The sequence below is a fragment of the Fusarium poae genome, chromosome 3, assembly GCF_019609905.1.
Source record: "Fusarium poae strain DAOMC 252244 chromosome 3, whole genome shotgun sequence".
Taxonomy (NCBI): Eukaryota; Fungi; Ascomycota; class Sordariomycetes; order Hypocreales; family Nectriaceae; genus Fusarium; species Fusarium poae.
Window position 1 is genome coordinate 7925443 of NC_058401.1, and position 25706 is coordinate 7951148.

At 45.7% G+C, this 25706-nt stretch overlaps 9 protein-coding genes across 9 annotated transcripts; 7 read left to right on the forward strand and 2 right to left on the reverse strand.

Annotated features, from left to right (window-relative positions):
- Positions 1-1196: 1196 nt before the first annotated feature.
- FPOAC1_010093 (uncharacterized protein) lies at positions 1197-6171 on the forward strand (the record flags this gene model as incomplete). Its single annotated transcript, XM_044854489.1, has 7 exons — positions 1197-3045; positions 3114-3262; positions 3322-3604; positions 3667-3702; positions 3759-4025; positions 4079-4957; positions 5009-6171. 7 exons carry the CDS (start codon positions 1197-1199, stop codon positions 6169-6171), a joined length of 4626 nt encoding a protein of 1541 aa, XP_044707159.1.
- A 425-nt stretch (positions 6172-6596) lies between these two features.
- Positions 6597-7478, forward strand: FPOAC1_010094 (uncharacterized protein; the record flags this gene model as incomplete). Its single annotated transcript, XM_044854490.1, has 1 exon — positions 6597-7478. The coding sequence occupies one exon, from the start codon at positions 6597-6599 to the stop codon at positions 7476-7478; it is 882 nt and encodes a 293-aa protein (XP_044707160.1).
- A 1112-nt stretch (positions 7479-8590) lies between these two features.
- On the reverse strand, positions 8591-9987 carry FPOAC1_010095 (uncharacterized protein; the record flags this gene model as incomplete). Its single annotated transcript, XM_044854491.1, has 5 exons — positions 8591-8969; positions 9018-9493; positions 9547-9654; positions 9707-9726; positions 9780-9987. The coding sequence occupies 5 exons, from the start codon at positions 9985-9987 to the stop codon at positions 8591-8593; spliced, it is 1191 nt and encodes a 396-aa protein (XP_044707161.1).
- A 1362-nt stretch (positions 9988-11349) lies between these two features.
- FPOAC1_010096 (uncharacterized protein) lies at positions 11350-13102 on the forward strand (the record flags this gene model as incomplete). The annotated part of the gene is made up of 6 exons (XM_044854492.1): positions 11350-11439; positions 11493-11724; positions 11778-11804; positions 11856-12093; positions 12143-12553; positions 12604-13102. The coding sequence occupies 6 exons, from the start codon at positions 11350-11352 to the stop codon at positions 13100-13102; spliced, it is 1497 nt and encodes a 498-aa protein (XP_044707162.1).
- A 105-nt stretch (positions 13103-13207) lies between these two features.
- On the reverse strand, positions 13208-14442 carry FPOAC1_010097 (uncharacterized protein; the record flags this gene model as incomplete). Its single annotated transcript, XM_044854493.1, has 5 exons — positions 13208-13677; positions 13726-13814; positions 13871-14073; positions 14133-14360; positions 14419-14442. The coding sequence occupies 5 exons, from the start codon at positions 14440-14442 to the stop codon at positions 13208-13210; spliced, it is 1014 nt and encodes a 337-aa protein (XP_044707163.1).
- A 1865-nt stretch (positions 14443-16307) lies between these two features.
- FPOAC1_010098 (uncharacterized protein) lies at positions 16308-18611 on the forward strand (the record flags this gene model as incomplete). Its single annotated transcript, XM_044854494.1, has 1 exon — positions 16308-18611. One exon carries the CDS (start codon positions 16308-16310, stop codon positions 18609-18611), a length of 2304 nt encoding a protein of 767 aa, XP_044707164.1.
- Positions 18612-20737: 2126 nt separating this feature from the next.
- On the forward strand, positions 20738-21196 carry FPOAC1_010099 (uncharacterized protein; the record flags this gene model as incomplete). The annotated part of the gene is made up of 1 exon (XM_044854495.1): positions 20738-21196. The coding sequence occupies one exon, from the start codon at positions 20738-20740 to the stop codon at positions 21194-21196; it is 459 nt and encodes a 152-aa protein (XP_044707165.1).
- Positions 21197-23479: 2283 nt separating this feature from the next.
- On the forward strand, positions 23480-24702 carry FPOAC1_010100 (uncharacterized protein; the record flags this gene model as incomplete). Its single annotated transcript, XM_044854496.1, has 2 exons — positions 23480-24258; positions 24312-24702. The coding sequence occupies 2 exons, from the start codon at positions 23480-23482 to the stop codon at positions 24700-24702; spliced, it is 1170 nt and encodes a 389-aa protein (XP_044707166.1).
- A 230-nt stretch (positions 24703-24932) lies between these two features.
- On the forward strand, positions 24933-25664 carry FPOAC1_010101 (uncharacterized protein; the record flags this gene model as incomplete). Its single annotated transcript, XM_044854497.1, has 1 exon — positions 24933-25664. The coding sequence occupies one exon, from the start codon at positions 24933-24935 to the stop codon at positions 25662-25664; it is 732 nt and encodes a 243-aa protein (XP_044707167.1).
- Between the last annotated feature and the right edge of the window lie 42 nt (positions 25665-25706).

Below are 25706 nucleotides of genomic sequence, written 5' to 3' on the forward strand. Positions count from 1 at the left end.
TCCGCTCAGCGCCCCACCGGTGTTAACTGTCAAAAACGGACCGAGTAATTTAAGTCAGCTAGCTCGGCGTAGACCGCTTTACATTAACCTTAACGGGATTATGCATTAGTAAACTAGCATGACTAGTAGCGAACCTTTGTTTTCAAACATGGGGGTACCAACACTGTGGAGAGAAGAGATTACACGACGGCTGACAGCCGACAGCCGAGGAATGAATTTTTATTACCCTGTATAGCGGGTCATTCTACCGTAAGGGGAAAGTCGTGATAAAATCTGTTGTTTCAAAGTCCGGTGAAAACACAGCAGCATATTCTTGACAAAGGAGTAACTATAACAGTGACCTTCGAACACCCGAACTAGGGCAGAAAACGGTTTCATTGACAACTACTATAGTAGTTAGACTAGGACCCATCCTAGCGACGAGGCAAAAGTGACAAGGTTTATGGAGTAGTCTCGCGTGAATTGGTACTTGTAGGGGTCTAACTTTTCCATCTATCACATGTACTTTTGTAGTATGTACCGCCGGAAGCGTCTTCACTGTTCAATGTCACATATCATTGATGTTAACCATCTATTCCAGCGTTATAAAATAGAACTCAAGAACTCTTTGCCATACGGAACCAAGTCGCTGACCAATACCAATATATGTATCGTGTCGGAGGATGAAATCATCGGGATTGGTGTTCCCCCCAAGAGATGAGAATATGTTCCTGTCTCCGATTAAACAGTGCTCGGGCATCTTCAAGGGTGAACCAACATCGACAACCAACACGAATGGGTACCTTGACCCGCATCGGATGTGTGAGTATGGATAGCATGCCCGTTATGTACTTGGACCCTGCGTCTCGTTGACCCTGTGATGCAAAAGGATACTTGCCACACGGGGTGTGTTATTCCTATGTAGCTTAGGCCCTTGATTCGGTGCCTCGGATATTGATTCGCGTGCTGATCTATCACAACGACAAAGTCCCGCTTTCAACACGGTCGAAAATATGGTCTACGAACCTTTCTCTTTGATAGATCTATTAACATAACAGATTTCCCTCTTCCCTCGGGCTCCAACGCTGTAAAGCTCTCCCGAATCCGGCTTCTGCTATACTCGCATTCATTCCTCTGGGGAAAATTCATCACCATTTTTGTTAATTCCTTCCATCACCTACCTTACTGTCACTCTTTGGAAATCATTTTTTACAGCTATGCTGTTGCCCTCAAGGTCGTTTTGGACCTTGATGGTCTTAGGGGCGAGTGTTGTGCGGTCTGCTATTAAGACTGACGGCTCCAGCTCCGTCGATCCTGTGTATGAGGATGATCCGTCTCCAATTGGCGATATTGATACCTATTATCCTGATCAACATGACTGCCCTCTTCCCTGTGCCGACTTTTCGAACCCTCATAGTTGGATTCCATACCTATCTCCTGGAAGACTTGAAAGATGCAAGGAGCCTATGCTTCTCCAACTTTCGGTCTCACAACCTGTGGACAACCCAGACTCAACTATTGTCATCCGCAGTTGTACTTACGGGTCAAACTCAACAGGTCTTAGAGCAACGTCTCAGACCCGCCTAGAGAACCCTAAAAAGTCATCAAAGCTGTATCAGGGTGGTTCTCTGAAGACTGCTGCGGCCTGTGCTATCGATGGAGAACCCTCTGATGTCCAACTTCGCTCAGTTGAAAGTGGAGACAAGACCGAGAGTTCTCGGACTCTCAAACTTCTTGAAGGTCTGGAAAGGTTCTTCGAAGTGCAAGACAATTGCGACGAGAATTTCCTTTTTTCCTACCATCAGAAGACAATCGTTGGTATCTTCATAGGTACAGGTCTTGGAAAGCCGACTGCGAAGTCAGCTATCGCGGCAGTACAAAAGAAGATTCGTTCTACTGGAGCATCCTCTGAGCGCATGACTGTCGAGTTTTGTAATGGCAGAAGCAGGCCTGAACAGGTTTTTGGTATCTCCATAAACAAAGACGGGAAACTGCACAAAGTCCAAAAACAACTTTTGGAATGGAGCCAAGGAAACTGTGCAAATGGGGCGTCATTATTGGCCAAGCGCATCTCAGGTGTCAAGTTGTTTGACATTGTTGGTATGGAAGGGTTTGAGGACATTACAGATGACTCTGCAACTCCCATATCTACTCCAACCCCCACACCGAAGAGCATTAGCGCTCGATTGTTGGGCAATGTCCTGAGCAAAAGAGCTACATGCAAACACATACAAGTTGAGTCGGGCGATAGCTGCGCTGCGCTTGCTGCTCGATGCAACATTCGTGGTGCAGACTTTCTGAAATACAATCCTCAGAAAAACCTGTGCGCAACCTTGCAAGAGGGCGACTACGTCTGTTGCTCTTCTGGTGATCCATACAAACCAGAGCCTCCCAAGCCCGGCGCAGATGGGACATGCGCAACCCATCTTATCAAGGATCGTGATAATTGTGCAGCTTTGGCGAAAAAGGCTGGAGTCACAGTTGCAGACCTTGAAAAGTTCAACAAGGGCAAGACATGGGCTTGGACTGATTGCAAAGATTTACTTGTTGGCTACAACATGTGTCTTGGCCCGGGAAATCCTCCAATGCCTCCACCACAAGAGGGCGCAGAGTGTGGACCTTTGGTACCTGGTACGAAGGCTCCAACGAACAAGTCCATCTCGATTGCAGATCTGAATCCTTGCCCGTTGAAAGCTTGTTGCAGCAATTGGGGCTTCTGCGGTGTCTTCCCCGCCCATTGTGCAGACCATGCACCTGAAGGTGGTGGTCCTGGCTCGAAAAAGAAGGGCTTTCAGACAACGTGTGTCTCGAATTGTGGCAACAAGATCAAGCAGAATTCTGGTCCTCCATCGGAATTTCAGCGAATTGGCTATTATGAGGCGTACGGTTTGGATCGCGATTGCCTCTGGCTGAAAGCGAAGGATGCCAATACAGATGGTTCATATACTCACATCCACTGGGCGTTTGCGTCAATTGATCCTACTACCTGGAAGCCAGTGATCAAGGAAGGCAAAAGTCAGTGGGCGGATTTTAAGAAGCTCAAAGCGAAGCGAATTGTCTCTTTAGGTACGTGGTCTTCTTGCGAAACTGTGCAGTCCTGAACACTAACGCGATCTTTTTGTTTTTCGCTTTAGGTGGATGGGCTGACTCAACCGCCCCTGGTAAGTACAACATCATGCGTTCGGCTATCATCAACAACCGAGAGACTTTCGCAACGAATCTTGCCAAGTTTGCAGACGAAGAGGGGATTGACGGCATTGATATTGATTGGGAATACCCTGGCGTGAGTGTTTGGCTAGTGAAAGCACGTTGAAAAATCCGAAACTAACTTGGATCTGCTAGGCTCCAGACATCGAGGTTGATGGCAAACCCATTGGGCAGAAGCAAGATGGTCTCAACTACCTGCGATTTCTTACTGTTCTGCGCAGAAAAATGGACTCGAACAAGCTAGTTTCCATTGCTGCCCCGGCATCGTACTGGTATCTGAAAGCGTTTCCCATTGACAAAATCGCGGAAGTCGTGGATTATATTGTCTACATGACTTACGATCTACACGGACAGTGGGATTATGGTAACCCAAATGCTTATGATCAATGCGATTCTGGGAAGTGTATAAGAAGCCACGGTATGCCACTTGACTCAGCGACGCTTATATGCCTGTCTTGCTAATCAGCATTTATCCTTTAGTTAATCTGACTGAGACAAATAACGCATTATCTATGAGTGAGTTTCAACTACCAACCCTTTACATAAAGAATGCCGCTAACACACATATCCAGTCACCAAGGCCGGCGTCCCAAACAACAAGGTATTTGTTGGTGAAGCTAGCTACGGAAGATCCTTTCACATGGCGCAAGATGGTTGCTGGAAGCCTGACTGCGAGTTCACGGGCTCTAGGATTGAGTCCGATGCAACTCCTGGCAGATGTACCAAGACCGGAGGGTATCTGGCTTTTGCCGAGATCATGGAAATCCTCAGAAAGGGTGTCGATGGATTGAAGATATTCCACGACAGCGTTTCAGAATCAGACATAATGCTCTACAGAGGTAAGCGGGTTGTTCGTACGTTACCTTGTTCTCGCTGACGTGCTATCCGACAGGCGACTACATTAGCTACATGACACCGAAGACCAAAGACTCAAGACGCGCAACGTGGAAAGGGTTGAACTTTGGTGGTAGCATTGACTGGGCTGTGGACTTGCAGAAGTTCACCGATGCCGACTTTGATGCCCCTGTCAAAAGGCCAGACTCTGGCGAAGGCTGTATCTTGGGTCGTGACGAAACCGACAATACCGGGTTTTTGTGCTCGTTCACCTGCAGCTATGGATTCTGCCCTGAATCTCTTTGCACTTGTACCGACTTTGGACCTTTAAAAAAGTTGCCAGGGGAAGACAAAAGCAAGAATGCTCGAGCGTTTGATGAGGAAGACGCTGACATGAATCGCCTATGTCGCTTTGCCTGCAAGTACGGCTTTTGTCCCAACGACACGTGTACCACTGAGACGGAGCGCAAGAACGACGATGAGGATGAAGAGGACGAGGATGAAGAGCCCTCGTGGGACGATCAACCTAACTCATACAACTATACCGATGTTAGGTGGCAGAATGCGCACAAGTGTTTCATCTACCAAGATGTGACCCAAGGCGACGACAGCTTACTTCCATGCAAGAATATTTGCCAGCCACTACTAGATGAGGCTGAGAAAGAAGGTCGAACGTCGAATTACGGGTGTGTAGGTTTGTTCCCTCTTGACGAAGAGATCCCATGGAGAAAAGCTCCTTATTCATCCGATATGGTCGCTCCAGGAGAATGCAACTGCGACAACTTCCTTGTCAATTACTTTGCGGATACCGTCATTGATGCTCTGCCCGTTATTGCTCAGATCGGATGTTATATCCTTATGTCGTCGTTGAAGTTTGTTCTTGATGTCGGAACGTCCTTCATTCCTGGCCCTGGCAAGGCGCTTGATGCAGGTCTAGGTATGACTTACTCTGTAGAAATTTAGAAGGCCCTCTGCTAACAGTTTATAGATATGGCGGCGACAGCAGCTCAAACTCTTGCGTACATCTACCCTGAGGACGAGAAACCGGAGGATGCTTTTGCATGGTGGTTCAGCGGCTGCGGTGGAACAGACCTTGTCCCCGACGAGATCAAGCAGATTTTTGATATCTTGAATAGTGTACCGACGGGTCGTACAAGCTTCAAGATACCGAAGAACTTCAAGAAAGGTAGCGGTAAGAAGGGCGATGAAGGTAATCCAAGAGCCGCTACCAAGCCACCGAAGCAGTCGAAGCCTAAGAAGAACAAGGGCGGCGGCATTACCAAGCCTAAGCGCTGCAGCGTGAGGCCTAACAGGGCAACGGTGAGACTCGGCGGTGGCAAGAACACATTGCGGATTATGAGCTGCGATAGAAACTCCGACACCCAGGTCAGAGACTTGATCGTCACGTCATTGACGTACTCGGCAAATGCCCAACCACTCCCCGTGACACGCACATGCGAGGCAAGATGGGACCAAGCCTGCTATCACTACAGCTCTGCCATCAAGAACAACCCATCATGGTCAACTATTACATGCCCACCAGAAGCCGCAACGCCAACATATCGCCTGAATGGCCATGCAACTAATGTCTACAAGAAGGAACATCACCAAGACTGGAAAGAGGCTTCTGTGCGGAAGTACCAAAAAGGCTGTCAGATGGACGAGTACCCTCCAGCATACCTGATGTCGAGGCGCGATCCATTTTGGCTGTATGGTGGAAAAGACAGACGAGGCCAGCGGATCAGGTACTTGCCAGCAAGTGACAATGGAGGGGCTGCAGAAATGTGGAAAGGTGTTTGCTTCAGGGACGCACTGATGACGCTAACCGACGCTGAGTTGTGGGACCTTATCAAGCGTGGCAAGAACAAACAGTCAACCTACCCAGCACCGAACAAAGAAGTCATGATGCTGGAAATTGACATTAATGTGCGGCCTGAGTTCTCGCTGGCTTATGAGCATGAGAACAACCCAAAGCCAGATGCTGGGTTGGCCTCTAATCCATGTTTGCCCGACTCACTACTTGTGGGTGACCCCGGTTTTGCGCTTTTGTCACTGGACGAATGGTATGACAAAAACCCAGCAGGGCCAAATGGGCCGGGACCAAAGTGGGACTACTCACAGCCTTACGTAAAGGGGTCGAACGGAGACTGAGATTTTTGCATGTAACGACGCAGTTGTATGTAACTAGTGTATGGAAAAGGAGGGAGGGCGAACGCAGTAGATGAGTTTAGGTTAGATATTTTGTTTTATACAGTATTCAAGTGATACGATTACTGTCGAGTTGTTGTAAATAGAAACGTGTACTGAATATTACACGAATCTTTTTAATCCCTGTACACTTGCTTCGTTGGTCCTCTCGGTGAATCAGCGAGTAATGTACGTACCTACCTAGCGTAGGTTAGTAGGACTTTTGGTTGCGGCACCAACCATGTCTTATTTTAAATCGCCCGGCAACTAACCAAATGGTAGCCATGCTCCACCACACCATGGCAAAGTACCTCGACCGTTGCTTTAAATACCAGCCTGCGCACTATCCATGTCCTTCATGTTTCTTGGAACTGACCAACCATAAAAAAATGTCTACCAACGGTGATATCCCTTCACCTTCTTCATCAGGTGAAGAATCTTACGATGAATCAGACGCCTCTGATGGTACTACTGAGCCACGATATACACCTAAAGAACTTCAGGCTATATTTGTTGACTTTTATTCATTCATGACCACCCTCACGTATGATAAATCGCATCTCAAGATTCCCCCACCTATTGGATGGCCACAGATTACACCCGAGTCTTGTGGACACTACAAATCCGACTACGCTATCGAGGTGATCCGACATTTACCATATTTCGACAGCAACTGCAAATCTTACATCCATTACAAATCGAAACTCGTGGATCTCACTGGTTTTTCACTACAAGACTTTGAGAGACATAAAGGCCGTTATAAGAACTGGGAGTTCTGGTCATCGGAGGGAGAATTGAGGGATAATGGCGATGTTGTATGCATTGCTGTAGGTTATGAGAGCTTCGGCCGTGAGCTGTGGTTGAATGTTATAGATTGTGAAATCTTTGAGGATTTCCATGCAGGCGATATGCTGGATGCTGTTCCAGTTGAAACTTTCTTTGCAAATCTCAGGGAGAAGTACGAGACCTTGAAGCTCATTCCTGGAAAAGGCAGGATTACAATCGAAGCAGAGGATGTCCCTGAGCATGTCGGAAGGATTACAGAGGAGGAGGTCAACAATCAAAAAGAAGAATGGGGGACCGACTTGGATATCCAATATGTGAGGCAGGTATATCGTGACCATAATTGGCCACGATCTTTTGATCTAGAGGCAGCTTCTTTGGCAATTGATAATTGGCTAGATCCTTCAGGAGAAAGTTTAGGATGCGGTCCCAGAGGATATGGATGGCCAGAAAGCCCACCTGATTGGGATGCATCACCATGGACATAAAGAAAAGGGGATAAGGTACAATCTCCCTGTTAGATAATGCATTAACATTTTCTTAAATCCACAACCCTACTACTATACGTACCTGCCACCGAGAAACAATTCAACAAAACAAGTACGATTGTGAATTTCAGTGACACTGATATATTGAATAATCAAAGTAAGACTTTCAATATTGCCTTAACAATCGTGATTAATCTACTGTAATATCTTTATCCTACTGTTCCAGAGCATCTCATTTCTGCATGAAATGATTGGGAGTCTCATCATATACATACTATCTTGAGCTTAAAATTGAGTCCTTCGGGGGTAGGTGGAGAGAAAGGGCCGAAGGGTTTTGCATGGTGATATATTTAAGACGGTTGAGATAAAGTCATACTGTGCATATGGTATCACTAAGTCTATAGCAATATTTATCACCTACATTGAACAGCTCTTATGGTTAAATTAGGAGGTCAGGTATTGTGCATGATGTGAATTATGTATATTTCTTTTGACTGTGGAAAGTTTTTGCTGACCGATTAGCAATCTGGACTGTGATACAAGCTTAATGATAAATAACCTAATAATGTAACAAGTATAAAAGGGATTGGATATCGATTGGCGAGTACAGATATGATATTTACGCAAAGGTTCAACGAGGGTTCAGATGCGGGAAACAGGTAGTGTAGTCTGGATGTCTTTGTAGACAAGCGATTATCTGTCGGTCTCTGAATCTGGGCAAGTCGTACAATATCCTAAAGCGCAAGGGTTTTTGATCAGAGTCGAACAATCAGATGCGGTCGGACACTTACTATTGGGCGAAGGGTATAGCAAAAAGTAGTGAAAAATAATATAATCACACTGGCAGGTAATAACCTTTTTAATATCAGTGACCACCGAGAGACTGATAGCTTCATTTTGACGTGTTTTGCTCATTGTTATAAAGAAGAGACTAAAGAGGGATGGTAGAACAATTAAAATGGTCTAAAAGGAGAACATCAACAAGGGAGAGAATTGGGCAAGTGGCGTTCTGGGAAATCATCCTGGGAAAGCAATCAATGCAACGGAGTAAATAGCGCCTGGTCGATTGTCTTACATGTGTTATAGATATTAATTATTTGTCCAAATCTGACCTATGAGTACTCATATTGAACAGTCGTCGTGCGTGTCTGCAATATCCCATCTTCACTCTTATCATCCCCAGTCTGAGCTTGATTCATCAGTGACTCATTTGACTGCCCACTAAAGACTTTCACATTCGTCTTGCCCATACCTTCAGGCCTTAAGCTGCTTCTGTTAAAATGCATATCATGTTCTAGTTCCACAAGTGTGTCAAACTTGCGTCGGGGTCCGTTCGAACCGCCAAACGTGTGCAACCCAAAACTTGCACTATCTTCTTGACTTGGTTTGTTTTGGCTTTTATCACCGAGAACCCGAGGAGCGACATGCTTGAGAAAAACCCGGAGAGTAGGGAGAGAGCCGCACATGATCAACAGATTGGCTTCAATGATGCTGCGATTTGTTAGATGTTGTAGTGAAGGTCTGGAGGAAATAACTTACACCCACAGGCAACCTTCTGCCAAAGACCAACTCTGATCTGGGTTGGACAAGCTTGGCAGCAGCAACACTAATCGAACGATCGATGTGACAAGAGTGATTGAGCCAATAGCAAATAAACCAAGCACTCCGAACTTTTGTCTTGTAGACATTTGCAGCCCGATGACAGTTGGAATAGGCAACAGCAGAAGCATCAAGTCTGTGACGCAGCCAAAGGCGGCTTGTGTTATGTAAATGGGAGGACGATTGATGCATTCAGCACCGACAGAGAGTCTCACGTCCCAACCTGCCGCGATTGGTTTGCACGCAAAGAGAACGCTGAACCAAATGCCAACCAGACTAGTTGTACAGATAAATCCTGTAAAAACGACCGAGTATTGATACCACAAGGATGGCGACAGGCGATAGTAGAAGAAGCAAAGCGTCAGTTTCGAGAGGATCGTCGTTGGGATATAAGTGAGTGTTGTACACATCACAAGCTGCAGACTGTTAGCCAAGATGATCATCCCCTGATTGATGGGTGAAGACATACTAAAGCAGATTGAGTGTTGCTATCAACAGGCATCTCCCAGGCATGGACACCAAGTAAGTTCCGTCGATACGCATCGAGAAGGCATGATTGCGCGGCAATAGAAAGGATCTACTTGGACTATTAGAAACCGTTCTGGAAGGGAAGCAACACATCAACCAACCCATGCAAAAAGGATCAAATCTGCGGCACATGTAAGCATTCATTCCCAAATGATACAAACATCGTGTACTTACAATCATCAATCATGAATTTGCGCAAGATTACACCATTAGTATACAGGCGCTGTCCCAAAAACGCCGTCGCAAACGCAAACTCCAATCCAAATATCCAATACGCATTCCTGACCATCGACTCATCCGTCTCGGGGTTATCAAAATCGACCCTGTACCCGGTAGGTGGTGGAACTGCTACCTCGACACCATTGACGACTGGGAACGACATTAGGAAAATCGAGTTTCGGGAGTCCGGAGAGCTGTTGGTTTGTTGTTAAACTGTCATCGAGACAGGATGATTACACCACATGGCATACGAAAAGAAAAGATTAAAGAAGACAAAGAAGCCAGATGTTAGGTCTCAACGGGCACTAAAGCCTTACATAGTAACGTCTGTGCCAATATAAACTTCAAAAAACAACAAGGGGCAACGCGCAATCTGTTCATCATGTTGTACACCCTAGCCGACACTGAAGGAGAACAGAGGAAAGAGAAGGACAAAGGTTGGCAAGGGTACAGATACAAAGCCTGAATCTACGGGCCGTCCGAGCAACCTTTCAATGCCGCCTCGCACATCCTGGATTAAATGTACATATAAGGAACTAGCAAGGCCAATGAAGAGTGTAGTTAATGCGAGATGCCCATGTAGGTAACTTATTATTGCAACATAGCAGCGTAGGAACAAAACAGGGATAGTAGCTCGGTTACCAGCGATAGCCATCAGCTCTTCCACTTATAGACTGCTAAACCTAACTACCGAGGTAGAAACGACAAGGGCTCAAATTATTACTAAAGCCACTAAGTCGTTAACCTCCACAGTGCAAAACAAAGTAAGTAGTTGAGTTTTAAGCTTAATTAGACTCGTCGCAGTCATAGCTTATACCTATTAAACTATCAAGACTTGATACAACTAGGCATTTCAGCAGGATTTTCTTTGGAAATTGATCCTGTATAAACATTCTATGCATTGCATCCAAAACTATCCTGTTGGTTCTCCCCTGTTTGAAAACAATACCCTTGTAAACTTTATTAGCGGGCAAACCGGACCATCAGCCAGAACCTTGAAAGCCAAGAGTACCTGGGAGATAAATGTACATATGTACGTACAGTGATTCATGGAGACTTTTCCGTGCCTCGTTCTTTTGCATTTGCTGGGAGGGCATCTTGATCATCATTGCTTGGTGGACCGATACCAAGAATTATCCTCGCTTCCTTTGAAAACACGGCACAACATGCAGACTCAGCCTCGGGTTCGTCAACACCATAAAGGCAGCGATCTACAATCCACGGACCGGGATGAACAATCTTGCATAACTAGATTACTACCTATCACTTTAACGTCCCTGTAAACATGCAACATCCCACATACCGATAAAGCTAATGACAAAGAATTCAGCTCTTCACTGCGCCATTTTCTTTCCCCCCTTTCAACGATCGACAAGGATGTCCAGTTAGAAACGCAACAAATAGTGACAAAGGACGATCACAAAAGAAAAAAGGTTTCTCCGCACAGGCTCTTTTCTCCTTTCTCCAGATCATCTCGCGTCTTGCCGTTAACAACATCAGGTCATACCATCCGTTCCATGTCAATATGAAGTCGAGTATCTCATCAGTCCTGGGTTGGGCTGCAACGCTCCTCGTCTCAGCTACAGAGATTACCGCCATGCAAAAGTATAACTGTGTAAGCGATCATGTTTCGGTGTGGAAGGTTATGGTTAATCATTTCTGTTTCAGTGTGCTTTGCTTGAAGATGCGGGCTTGAAACACGTTTACTACCCCAGCAGTGAAGGATACAAGACGCGAACGGACTCGTACTTCTCCGTGTCGTCGCAATTGCAGCCTTATTGCATTGTCCAGCCTGAGAGTACCGAGGATGTATCTGTTATCATCAAGACTTTGATACCGGATACTACCTGTAACCTTGCGGTGCGAAGTGGTGGTCACACTGTTTGGGCAGCCAACAACAGTAGGTTGTGCCTTGTCTATATTTTGAACTTTACTTTATCTAACCACTGGCAGTTAACGATGGAGTGACTATTGATCTGGGTACGTACCTTTCTGTCTTGTTTACCTGAGACAACTTCTGACCGCATATAGGGTTAATGAACAACACCACGTATACGGAAGAGACAAAGGTTGCTCATGTCCAAGCTGGATCAATCTGGCGCGATGTTTACGAAGCTCTCGAGCCTTTTGGTGTCACCGCTGCTGGCGGTCGTACCTCAACTGTTGGTGTCGCCGGTTTCTTGACAGGTGGTGGCAATACATTTTACACTGCCCGTCGCGGTTTCGGATGTGATCAAGTCGTCAACTTTGAGGTCGTCCTTGGTGATGGGTAAGAATTACACGTTTCATCCATGGTGTCTCAATTAACATTTACCTAGACGCATTGTTAATGCCAACAAGACCGACAACACCGATCTTTGGAAAGCGCTCAAGGGTGGATCAACCAACTTTGGTATCGTCACCCGCTTCGACCTACAGGCTTTTGATGCTCCTCTTCTTTGGGGCGGCCTTGTCACGTACACGACCGAAACGACAGATGCCCACGTCGAAGCCTACAAGAATTGGACTGATAACATTGAGAACTACCAAGATGGATCTGTCATTCCATTCTGGAGCTATACTCCTCAAGCTGGGAAGATAGGCATCACTGTCTCGTACGAGGATACAACTGGTGTTGTTGCGCCAAAGGCTCTGGATTCTTTCTGGGAGATCCCCTATGAAACTTCCAACCTGCGCAAAGATTCCCATCGCAACATGACAGTCGAGCTAGAGCTCGTTGCTGGATACCGGTGAGTAACTATCCCTCTGGTATCGTGAACGAGGTACTGATTCGAGTTAGAAATGTCTGGTTTGCCATAACATTCAAGAACAAACTTTCCCTTTACCAGAAAGCTCTTGAACTCCATCAGCAATTTGTCAGTGACTGGAAAGCTCAATCGCCAGATGGAGATTTTATCTGCCACGCCATTTTCCAGGCCATGCCGACTGTCTTTTCCAAGCACTCCCTTGAAAGAGGTGGTAACGTCGCCGGTCTCGATCTCGAGAAGGACAACGCTGTCATGTTCCAGGTGCAGCACATGGTCAACGGCGTTGAGCAGGAGAAGCTTGCGCGTGAGCGTATGGTCAAATTCCGTCAGACAATGAAGCAGTTTAGTGTTGATGAAGACGCTGCTGTGGAATGGGAGTACCTCAATTACGCTGACTTTACTCAAGACCCTCTCTCTACATATGGATCGGAGAATGTCGAGTTTATCAGAAAGGTTGCTAAGAAGTACGACCCGGAGGGTGTCTTCCAGACGCGGTTTCCTGGCGGTTTCAAGATTTCCAAGGTTGCTTGAACTAAGAGGTGATATTAATTTACAATACACATTCCAATATACGTCTTATGATAGATGAATAAATTTGATTGATGATTTTTTTGATTTTCTACTGTTGAGCCGGCCCTACGCATCCTGAAATTGGTCCTTCTCCGGCTCTTTTGGGCTACGTAACAAGACTAGATCTGGCATACGAAGATACTCCTCGCCTTCAGGAACCAGTTCAATATCACTGTCCTTCATACCCCATTCCGCATAACTCTGTGTTTGCTGCGACTTGAGTGGTGCACTACTCACAGTTGCGATCCCTGAGCTAGATTGATATGAATTATCTGTTTTTGTAGGCAGTTTTGACCGCTTGATAAGCTTCTTCAAGCCTGGAAGACAAACGATAATCACGGCCGTCGTCATCTCAGCTGTGCATAACGTATTGCCGGATGCATCATCAAGCTGATAGCTAGCTACGCAGCTCATAATGAAGCGGGTAAGGCTGACTGTTAGGGTGATTGCACCGAGAGAAAAGACTCCAATCAGACCGAGTTTCTGTTCTTTGCGGAGTTTCAAATGATTGAGAATGAAGAATGGGAAACAAAAGACTGAAGTTGTTAGATGTTGTAGTGGTTGGAAAGGTCTGTGAGGCTTACGTAGTAGATCAGTTGAGAAGTTCATACACCACTGTGTAATGAAGTTTGGGAGTGAGTTCCACGCTGAAAGCAGTTGGTTTTCAATTGACCTGCATGATATAAATGATTAGTCGGCGAAATGCTGATATATCAAGTTGAATATTACCAATTGTTTGAAATGTTTCCTGCAATTAGCGTGTTCAAAAGGAACGCGACCGCCATACAGCAGACCAGGTATGTCGTGATCGCGTGCAATCCTATCCTCAAGGGTCGAAAGACATCGGGTATTAGATGCCAGTAAAAGGCCGTGATTGAAAGTTTGGGCCAGTATATTCCAATATCGAAACAATATTCGGCAATGAAAACGGTCTGAGTTCCAGTATTAGCTCATCATGATCCAGTTGAAACATCTAGTGGCTCCCACATACCTTGAGGTATTTGACATCTTGGACCAAGCCTTCTTCGTTCGTGGCATTATTGTTGTGTATTATATCCGTAGCAATTGCCGACGACACAAACCATCCCACAGCAAATAGCCATCCTATCCCTGCGAAATAGTCGGACGTAGTAAGTTTTCTTCTTTCAAAGCAGAGTCGCGTCCAGTATCGGAGGATGAGAACGCATAGAGAGAGTATGACGAGTGTAGCTTGTACGATCTGCCAGAATGGTAAGCATTGTTTTGAGTGCGTGTGCGTTATAGAGTGAGAAGCGTACTATTAATGCAGTAGCATGGTCCATAGTTGTTGATGATATTGATGGTGCGAGTAGTGCATTTGAGCTATGGAGATGGATGGAAATAACAAAGGGAGTAAAGTCGAGGGCCCCCCAATTGTATCAAGAATGAATGTCGATCAATCCGGTGACATGGCACCCACCTTGCTATTTTGACGAAATTGGATTTTGAGTTTACGCTACGATGCATTCGTAACACCTGATGGATGAAGTGGCATGAATTGGTAACGAATCAACAGTATATCAAGAGACAAGAGCGTCTTTGAGGTCCTAAAATCGGCTTTTAGAAGTACAGGCAAATTTGAATATTGTCTAATTAGAATTTAAATGCATAGAGTCATTGCTTCACAAGTTCTTTATTGATGTATAAAGATCTTTAGGTCAGTATCATGCTGTGTCCTGTGATTAACGGAATGCAGTCAGCTTTAAGTCATATGCAATCTCCGGTTGATCTCCACTACTAAGCGCCACCATTCCTTCATGAATTAAATCCCTTGTCTCATTCCCGTGCTTTAGCCAATCATGAATTATTTTTCTCTCAAATCATTTTTGAAGTAGTCGAGACTCTGCAGATCCCGGAATCAAAAACTCTGGGCACGACGAACAAGGCAAATTCCCGAGCGGCCATCCAGACTAGACTTACTGTACCTGATTTCATTCTTGGCACTACGTCGGACCCTGACACAAGTGAGCCCGTCTTTACATACGCATAGATCACGGCTCACGAGCCACTTCAATGTTCCTGTTCGAAGTCTAGTCTTCTCAAAGTAAGCCTGGGTTTGAAAGCTATGACAGTTATAAAATGGGACCTAAGAGGTGATTACAGCAGTGGGATTATCCCTGCTTCAGTTAGCTCAACACATGTTATCTTATCTTATCATATATCTAATCATCGATATCTCCAGTCGTTATCGCCAGGCTTCACTCCAACGATACTCAATTTATAATTAGGTAGATAGGTATGACAAGACAAAAGACCTGGAATATTCACGTAATGACTGAAAAGTGCTCAGGGTCTAATCAATAAGATTGACCTGCTACCAATCCCGAGTGAGATGCAGGGTTAACAGCAAAGACCAATAATGCAGTAGTGCGCAGACAATAGTGATGCCAACACAGGACAGGGCTCAACATATCCATCCGCGTTTCTACCTAAGACGAATGTATCTCACATCCTAACGAAACTGCAGACTTTCTAGAGATTCCATGTTCTCACTGTCTGTCGAGAGGTGCTTAATATAAATCTCACAGTTCTCAGTAACAAATTGATATGGGTGTTCCTCGAAGTCTTCTCAGTAACAAATACTTCATCAGGCTATATAAAGTCGCCAGATAAACCATGGTTCACACTCGATTTGAATTAAAATTCAACATGGATGGTAACGTGACTGATGTTCACCGAGAGTAACCAGGAACTGAAGCTGTCCCACATTGTCCTGTCCTTGTTCTTGAGCTAAAATACTGGAAACCTGGGGTAGTGGGGAACCCTGCATCATGGCGACAGAAACATTGGCCGCTAAATGTTTAAGATGAAATTAGTAGGTCAGCTCTATGCTACTGAGTATGTACTGCTCAGATCATTTATTTTTGTACCCCAAGGCTAGTGAGGCTGCGTTTCTGGTACCCCAAGGCCCGGCCAACCTTATTGAGCAGTTCCGCTCACTACATGACCTCATAATGGGTCTATTACAGGGAAAATTAGACGAGCTAACTTCTTGGACACGAGTTTTCATTAATTGAGCCATTTTATGGCATCATCCTCATTAGCTTCAACTACCAAAAGATCGTTAGTCGAACGATTGTTTATGAATTCCAGTCATTCAGCCATATATTACAATTTACACTACATTGACGCATCCTAGTCAGCTACAATGGACGATGACTCTGAAATAACCAATACGGACCAGGGCCTTCTTCTGCATTACGCTACCCCCGCTTCTTCATGGTCCGAGGCTCTTCCCATTGGCAATGGCCGACTGGGAGCTATGGTTTATGGACGAACATCCACCGAACTACTGCAGCTTAACGAGGATTCTGTTTGGTACGGTGGTCCACAGGATAGGACACCTCGGGACGCATACAGTAATTTGGGAACCCTGAGACAACTCATCAGAGATGAAAAGCACAAAGAAGCTGAAGCTCTTGTACGGGAGGCCTTTTTTGCAACGCCAGCTAGTATGAGACACTACGAGCCATTGGGCCAGTGTACAATTGAGCTTGGTCATGACGAGAAGAATGTCAGCAATTACACACGCCAACTCAACCTGGTCACTTCCCAAAGCACGACAAAGTATGACTACAAAGGGGTTTCGTATCGTCGCGATGTGATCGCAAGTTTCCCGAACAATGTCTTGGCCCTTCGATTTCAAGCTTCGGCACCTACACGATTTGTCGTGCGTTTAAATCGACAGAGTGAGGTTGAAGGGGAGACCAATGAGTATCTCGACAGTATCCGTGCACAGGAAAACAACATTATTCTCCAAGCGACACCAGGTGGAAAGAACAGCAATCGACTAGCCCTTGCTCTCGGTGTCTCATGCAAATACAGCAGTGGAACTGTCAAGGTAATCGGAAATTGTCTGATCGTCAACGCAGAGGAATGTGTCATTGCTATTGGTGCACATACAACTTATCGGTCTTATAACCCAGATGCGTCTGCGCTTAGAGACGTCAACTCGGCTCTTCGAGAATCTTGGGACACTTTGATCAGTCGTCATCGACAGGATTATAGCAGACTCTTTGGGAAAACTTCACTTCGGATGTGGCCAGACGCGAGCCATGTCCCAACCAACGAAAGAATACAAAGCAACAGAGATGCTGGTTTAGTGGCGCTTTATCATAACTACGGTCGGTACCTACTCATCTCGTCGAGTCGCAAGTCAGCAAAGGCTCTTCCTGCCACTTTGCAGGGTATATGGAATCCCTCATTTGCGCCACCATGGGGATCCAAGTTTACAATCAACATCAACCTTCAAATGAACTACTGGCCAGCTGCATCTTGCAACCTGATCGAGTGTGCAATCCCACTCATTGACCTTCTCGGGAGAATGGCTGAGAAGGGCAAGAGGACAGCCAAGATTATGTACAACTGCAGGGGCTGGTGCGCGCATCACAACACAGATATCTGGGCAGATACCGACCCTCAGGATCGCTGGATGCCGGCGACTCTGTGGCCACTTGGTGGAGTCTGGCTCTGCATTGACTTGGTAAAGATGCTCATATATCAGTATGATCACATGCTCCATATTCGTATCGCTCCTTTACTTGAAGGGTGTATTCAATTTCTCCTTGATTTTCTGATTCCATCAGCTTGCGGAAAGTATCTGGTTACAAACCCTTCTTTGTCTCCGGAAAACACGTTTATATCCGACTCGGGACAAACTGGAACGTTCTGCGAAGGATCAGTCATGGATATGACTATTGTACGAATTGCTCTAGAAAGCTTCATCTGGAGCACGAGTATTCTTAATAAGGAGCACCCACTTCAGAAAGAGGTCATGGCGACCCTTGGTAAACTACCGCCCTTTCGTATCAACAAGAGTGGCGTGATACAAGAATGGGGCTTGAGAGATTATAAAGAAGCTGAGCCAGGACATCGCCATGTCTCCCATCTCTTCGGACTCTACCCTGACGACTTTATCAGCTTGGATTCTTCCCCAGCATTGGTCGAAGCTGCAAGAAAAACCCTCGCTAGGAGAGCTGAACATGGAGGAGGCCATACGGGCTGGAGTAGGGCGTGGCTTTTGAACCTCTATGCACGATTGAGAGAATCAGCCAAATGTGAGGAACACATGGATTTACTACTGAGTGCTTCAACTTTGCCAAACATGCTGGATAACCATCCGCCATTCCAGATAGACGGTAATTTTGGGGGCTGTGCTGGCGTGACAGAGTGCTTGATACAGTCTAATCTGAGACCTGATGAGTTGTCAAGTCAGGTCGTCATGATATATCTCTTACCAAGCTTGCCCTCGTCTTGGAGCAATGGGAAGTTGAGTAACATCAGAGTCATGGGAGGCTGGCTGGTTTCTCTGGAATGGAGAGAAGGTCAACTCACACAGCCATTGCTCTTGGAGTCTACGGTAAATCATGCTCCAAATGCTCTTGTTGTTTTTCCAAATGGGAAGCGAGTACCTGTAATGAAGAGTAAGGGACAGCAAAAGGTGTGGTATTAGTGAGGGAGGGTAGGGTGCGGATTTAATACTCGATGTTGCAGCTTTCTTTTCTTTAATCACGGGATGTATCTGAGGGCATACAAGGGCTCAAGTTAATATATGGTATTTCTTTACTTGTCTGACGACTTCAGCCAATACCCTCTCGGATTGTTTCTTTTTGTGTACTGTTCTCAGCGGTGAAGACAGATACGAGCGACTTGTTCTAGGATAGGTCTTTGAGTTATACGACCGACCATCGCAGAAATATTTCAAAGCCAGAAAATGTTCACCGCCTTGAACGATTAGTAGGAGATGTCCGCTGGTGTTAGTCTTGCAAGCGCATGAATCATCCGTGCATGGATAATACGAGTCGAGTCGCGCTCAGTCTAGCGCAAGTGTTCAGACGAGTCAAAGCGCGTCATAGATCGCGGTCTTTCCAGTGTTTCAGCCCGCCCAACGAGACTAGACGAGGCTAACAATCGCTTTTCAAGCATTGACTACAGTGTCTGGATGAGTTTATCTTATCGATAAGCTTTTATCTGGACTTGACACTTTGCTGCAAGTTACCCTATATTGGATATTTTTTACTTTTCTATATTCACATCTTTATTAATCAAAGAGGAATTATAACAATAATGCATTCTAAAAATCGCACAGAGTTAAGAGATTCACAAGAAATTACTATAGTTAATAATAAGTCCTCCCTTGAATAATATCTGTGGCATAACGCAGACTTTTGCTCAAAAAGGTAAAACCTGGGAACTTAGATTTACAATATCCCATGATACCTACTTGCTTGACTTGCTGATCCTGAAATGAGACCTCATTTACTAGTTAGCATCTCTAGTCACATGGAAAATATGTGGTTTAAAACTACAGGCTGAGATACGACGTTACGGTGTAGGTAATTCATGCTATACGAGCACAGTAGTCTTGTTCAAGTTAAGCCAATTCCTCGTGGTCTAGGTTTCCTTCATGTAACAACTCAACGCTCTCACAGGTAGATAATCACAATGGTACCTAACTCAAATCTCAGTGTTACATTTTAATCTTAGACCAGCTCCGAGGTAACAGTGACATCAAAGCAAAGAGTACCTCGCGCAGGAACACGGGATAGTTCCACATTCGGCACTAAGGCTAGCTTCTCTCGGCGACCACGAAGTCCCCGCTCTAGCTCCTCGTCATTTATGTGTGTCCAGAAAGGTTTGGCTCGGTGGTTTTCTTTTTGTTGAGCTTCTTTTCCATGGTCTGTATTTTTTTTTGCTATTGATGTTTTAGAAACATGCGGAAATGAGCTTGCGCGCTGATGGAGATGGCGGTGTCGAACAGAATAGACTCAACATTGCATTGACTGTATTTGAGAGTTCCCAAATTGCAATTGCCTAGAAAGTCTAGTGGCTCAATGTTGTCATTTACCCACCGTACTTTCTTGTCGCAAATGCACAATGTCGTCACTCCTCTGTGTTGCCCGATGTTCCGGCCGAAAGCCGTTTGCCAAGCTACAAAAAGACAGGATTGATGTGTCTATGATGTACAACTTTACTTCATACAAACATACCACAATTATTGTTTATACGGCTATAGTGGGGGTTCAATCGACGGATAAAGCAATTGAGTGGCGCCGAGAACGAGCGTCAGACAGGATTATCCACAGCACAGCCCAGTTTTTTATCTAATTATAACTCGACCGCCCTGTGAATACGAGCTAAGCATAATATTAAAAAACTAGACCCACGTAATAATGAACAGCAGCACAATGCCCCGTGCATTCGGTTGATCCGGCAGTCAGACATTGTAGACAATTCTTGCCATTAACCTGTTGGATCACAACTCCATTCTTGGTTTAGCACCCCCCGCAAAAATATCACGAGGTGGAATTTCTCCGGACAAGACGATGGATCGTGCCTCGTATCGGCCACATTATGGCACAGCTAGTGGGTGCACTAAAGTTCGTATCTTGTCAGCAGCCTTGTCAGGCAAGCATTTGTCTTGATGATAAAAGGCATCTCTTGTCCAGCTGTTTATAGTTTTCGAATCATCTCATCTCATCTCCTCTCATCTACTCACACACTCACAACAACTCTCAACTCTCTCATCTAACAATCTTCCTCAACCTTTCTCACTCAACACCAAAACCAATTATCACCATGAAGTTCTCCGCCATCACCGCTGCTGCTGCCCTCTTCGGCGCTGCTTCTGCCGCCAACAAGGCCGTCGTCATCAACGAGTGTGACACCGCCATCTACGTCCAGTCCGTCCCCTTCAACGGCGGTGCTGCCGGTCCCTTGACCACTCTCAAGCCTGGTCAGCGATTCTCCGAGGATCTCCGCACTCCTGGCTCTACCATCAAGATTGCCGACACCCGCACTCTCAACAAGCCTCTCTTCTTTGGCTACTCCTCTGACGCCAACAACGTCTACTACGAGCTTAACACTCAGTACGGCAACCCCTTTGCCACCAAGCACAACATCCTGAACCCTGGTGATGGCTGCCAGAAGTTCGACTGCAAGGCTGGCGACGCCAAGTGCTACAGCACTCCCAGCAGCCCCAAGAACTACGGATGCCCCAACCCCGTCACTCTTTACGCCAAGATCTGCGCCAAATAAGTGGCTGGCTAAGGCGATGTTCTTGACGACCGAGGCGTAAGTCCCGAGGTATATATATAAAATTAACTCAATGATAAATACAGTTTTTGAACCTAGATGCTGATAAAGGTCCGGTCTATAGGTATATACCATAACTCATTATGATTCTAACTTAATGAGTTATAATATATACTTATAGACCGGACTTTTATTAGCATCTAGGTTTAAAAACTATATTTATCATTGAGTTAATTTTATATCGGGACTTACGCCTTAAAAACCTTCAAATAATAATTCTTAACGGCTTTATAATTCCGACATAGAATTAATTCAGCCTTTACATATATAATTAGATAACTTTTAAGTCTACCGATGAGGTAGCATTTTGTACATTGCAATACAAGCACATATATATTCTCTTCATATGATATTAACCTAATTTGCCTATATTTCCCTGTGCCATGACTTCTAACAATACTTCGAGGAGCCTCTAAGAGTTCTGAAACTAGTAATAGTGTAATTCACATAAGATTCTCATGAAAGCAAGCTTATATGTCACATCTATTATGCAATCCTTGCGAAGTGAGGGAAGATCTTAGTATCAAACTTTTCAATAACACTGAATCTTGACCATTACTCGTATGTACATGAATGTTCCTATACTGGGTATATACTGTTATTTAGGGGGAATTACCGATGATTCAAAAGGAGATGTAAGCATAACCGTGAGTACCAATAATGTGACAGTGATATAGTTGTGGCTCTTTCTCACAAGATTGAAGTGCACCGCCACATGATATATATCTCACTGTTTGTGGTTGCTTACACGCTGTATCTAACAGGCTGAATAGTTGCCAACACAGATGTAATTGTGTGATTTACTGTAATTTAGCTCACAGGGGATACAGAGCTACATTATGGGTTGTTTAAGTGATAGGTAACCAGACTGGTCAAGTCTATTATTTCGCTACTATGAATAAACTATCAAGGGTTAACAGGAAACACGTCACGCGTTGAAATTAATGTTCTCTGTATTGACACGTCAATAGATTGAGTCGGCATGTGACATCTCTTATCCATCCCCTAGCCACGTTCATAGTAGAGAACGGTCTGGAACATTTTAAAAAAGGTGACCCGAAAATGATACGACATGACTCAAGAAGGATTAGCATTTGTATGCATCTCGACCCATTCGTTGATTGAGCAGTTTATCAAGTGTCTCTTGGAATTAGACCACCGAATAAACGCAATTACTTCCTTTATACCTGTTTCCCCGTTCAGTATGTAGTACAGTTGAACTCAGTTGCTCTCGAGTGAATAGGAAGCGCAAGTCGTTGATAGTGGCTCAACGGTTGCTGTAAATCAATTGTCAATCAGTTCTTTGACGTGGCCGGTATCTATAGAGTTCACACCGGGCTGGTCCCTTAACTTTACCCCACACTCTACTACCGTGATGCGGATTGACCGACTCCGGCCCGGTGGTGTTGAATGTCATGACCGGGGATGGGATTTGTCGTTCGTCGAGTCAACAGCAAGGCCTAGACTTTGCTAACTCCATAAGCGAGCCTATACTCTGTCAGACTAAAACTTCGAGAAGACGAACAGAACAAGAAGCAAAGATAAAAATGCCACGTCAAAAATCTAGAAGACGTCCAAATGCCATGTCGCGGGCCACGTTGACGATCGACAAGGAAAGGTGGTTGGCGATAGATAGCCAAAACCCCGCAAGCGGCTGGGATTTACCGATGCCGATCAAGGTTGCGTTGCGTCACGATACCGGGGAGAGCCACCGAACATCGGGGCACGGACACAAAAGTCCGGTATCTTGTCAAGCGAAATGCGGAGATAAATGAATGCGGGGGAAAAAGATAAACCTAGAACATGATAGGAAGTAGTCATACAACTACCGCGGACAGCTGATCCATGACAAGAGATGGATATGCATGTTGGATATCGATGTGACCCGGGGTTTGACGGCATAGAACCGTTCGAGAACGGAAACAAACTCCATGGTCCACTTGATGCGCATCCAATCCAGTAGTCTTTATTTGTCGTGGGAACTAGAGTTGCTTGTCTTATCACCGATCACATGACCGGAACCTCAACACTTGTCCGCTATCTTTGGTCAGTCTATCGTCGTTTCAAGGTGAGTGGCGTCTGGCATGAGGACAATGGGTCAGCTGGACAGACACAAGAATATATAGATTAGAGTGCCCGCTAGGAAATTTCGATTCAACATATCGACAAAGTCCACCAAAGAAGTTACTCACCTTTCACATAATACGACGAGGAACTCACATCATCATGTTGCCTCTTGGTGCTCTCATTTTCTTTGCTATAGCTGCAGCTATCGCTTTAATCGCAAAGAAGACACTATCTAAACCACAAAAGGAAAGCCTGATTTCAAGAGCTATACCCGCGGCCGCACCCCTCACACAACCTCTACCATCAACATGGTACAAGTCTGACGACATTTATGAACTTGAACGACGTGCCATCTTTTCCAAGAAATGGATCTTGCTCACACACAAGATGCGATTTGAGCAGACTGGCTCTTGGGTTCGCTACGCTGAAGCTGGCTTTGACTTTTTCCTCATTCGCAATGCCGAGGGCGCCATCAGGGGTTTCCACAACATCTGCCGTCACCGAGCCTTCCCTGTTGTTGTCAAGGATAACGGCCAGAACAATGTCTTGTCTTGCAAGTACCACGGCTGGTCCTATGGTATGAACGGACAGCTTGCCAAGGCTCCTCTGTACCAAGATCTTCCTGGTTTTGACCGATCCAAGAACGGCTTGTTCCCTCTTCACACTCACGTCGATGAGAAGGGCTTTGTCTGGATCAACATGGATGCCAAGACCCAACCTGAAGTCGCCTGGAATGAAAGCAACCGAACAGCCCGCTACAGCTCTTTCAATCTTGAGGATTACACGTTTGATCATGTCAAGCAGGATACCAGCAGCTTTAACTGGAAGACTCTTGCCGACAAGTCCAGTGCCAACAGCAACGCCGCTTCCGAGATCCAAGAGAAGGGGACTACACTTGTTACCGACTTTTACTTTCCCAACGCTTCCATGACTATCTCGTAAGTATTTCAAGCTTAATATCATGAACAAGACGAATAACTAACAATCACAGACCCCACTTCTTCTTCCTCTTGAGATGCGTTCCTACATCAGCCACCAAGTCTCAGCTCCAATACGAAGTCTACCGCCACAAGAACGCCAGCAGCGAAGACTTTGCCAAGGTGGAAGAGATTCTCCAGCAAACAGCCAGCCAGCACGAGGCCCCTGCAGAGAAGAACCTCCGAGCAGGTGTTCTCGTTGACCAGACTCCTCTTCAGTTCCAGAACCAAGTGTACCAACTAGTTGAGCACCACCGCAAGCTCGAGGGTGTCGCTGGACGCGAAATTCGACCCGCGCAGCAGATTCTTGACAAGTCTGCTACCAAGACTGAGCAGGATGAGAGTTTGTTCTCTTCTTGTTCTGGTCTCTCGTGTGATAAGATTGGAAAGGATCTTTCGTGGTAAATTGGGAATTGTAAAATAGAAAGGCGTTGAAAGCATACTACTCGTTGGCTAGCCGGGAGGGGGTGCCAACTAAGCAAGCTTAGTTGGCCACAAAAGTATGAGACAAGGCGAAAAGTGTGAGACAACCCCGCACAGGCTGCTGTCGCAAAATCATGACTTTTGCCCGCCAAAACCAATGATTTCTAGGACATCAATCAGTAAAAAAGTCATATATCACGTCCATCAAAATTATGCCCTCACAATCAAATCTGAGAGCTGCTCAGGCCGTTGTTCTTTCACGCCAGCGACTTCGCCGCGGTCTCAATCGTGATGCTGCCGGCCGCCGAAAGAAGCCACTGACTCTTCGTGCTGCTGAAGCTCGATATGCCGGCTCTGCTCGTGCATCTATCGGCCGCATCGTCAAGAGACTTGAGGCTGCGAATACCGTAGATTATGAGGATGTTGTCGATCCTAAGATGGGGCGCCCGCGGCAACTCACGGATGAGGAAGAAGAAGCTATCGTGTGTTATATCATCTGGATGGAAAAGTCAGGCCTGCCTGCCTCCAAGTGGGAAATAGAAGATGCAGCACTTACTCTGCGGCGCCGCCGTGATCCTGATGCGAGACCTGTGAGCAAGATGTGGTACTCTCGCTTCCGCGATGATCATCCTGAGCTTGCGAAATCGATATTGAAGTCGAGAGAAGCTTCGCGTGCCGAATATGAGGAAGGCGGCGTTGATGATACGAAGGAGTGGTTCCAACGCCTCAGCGATGTGATGACGAAGTACAATATCGGTGCATCAGAGACCTGGAATGCAGATGAAGCAGGAGTTAGAGTCGGAATGCTACGAGATAAGATGGAATGCCTCGTTGTACGCACCAAGAAGAAGTCAGCAACAGAGGTATTTTCTCCGCAAGATCGCGAGACTTGCACAGTCATCGGCTCAGGCAACGCAGCCGGCGCAACAACGCCCCCTGGCTGATCTTCAAGTCGTTGCCAACGCTTGAGTGGGCGTTCATTGAAG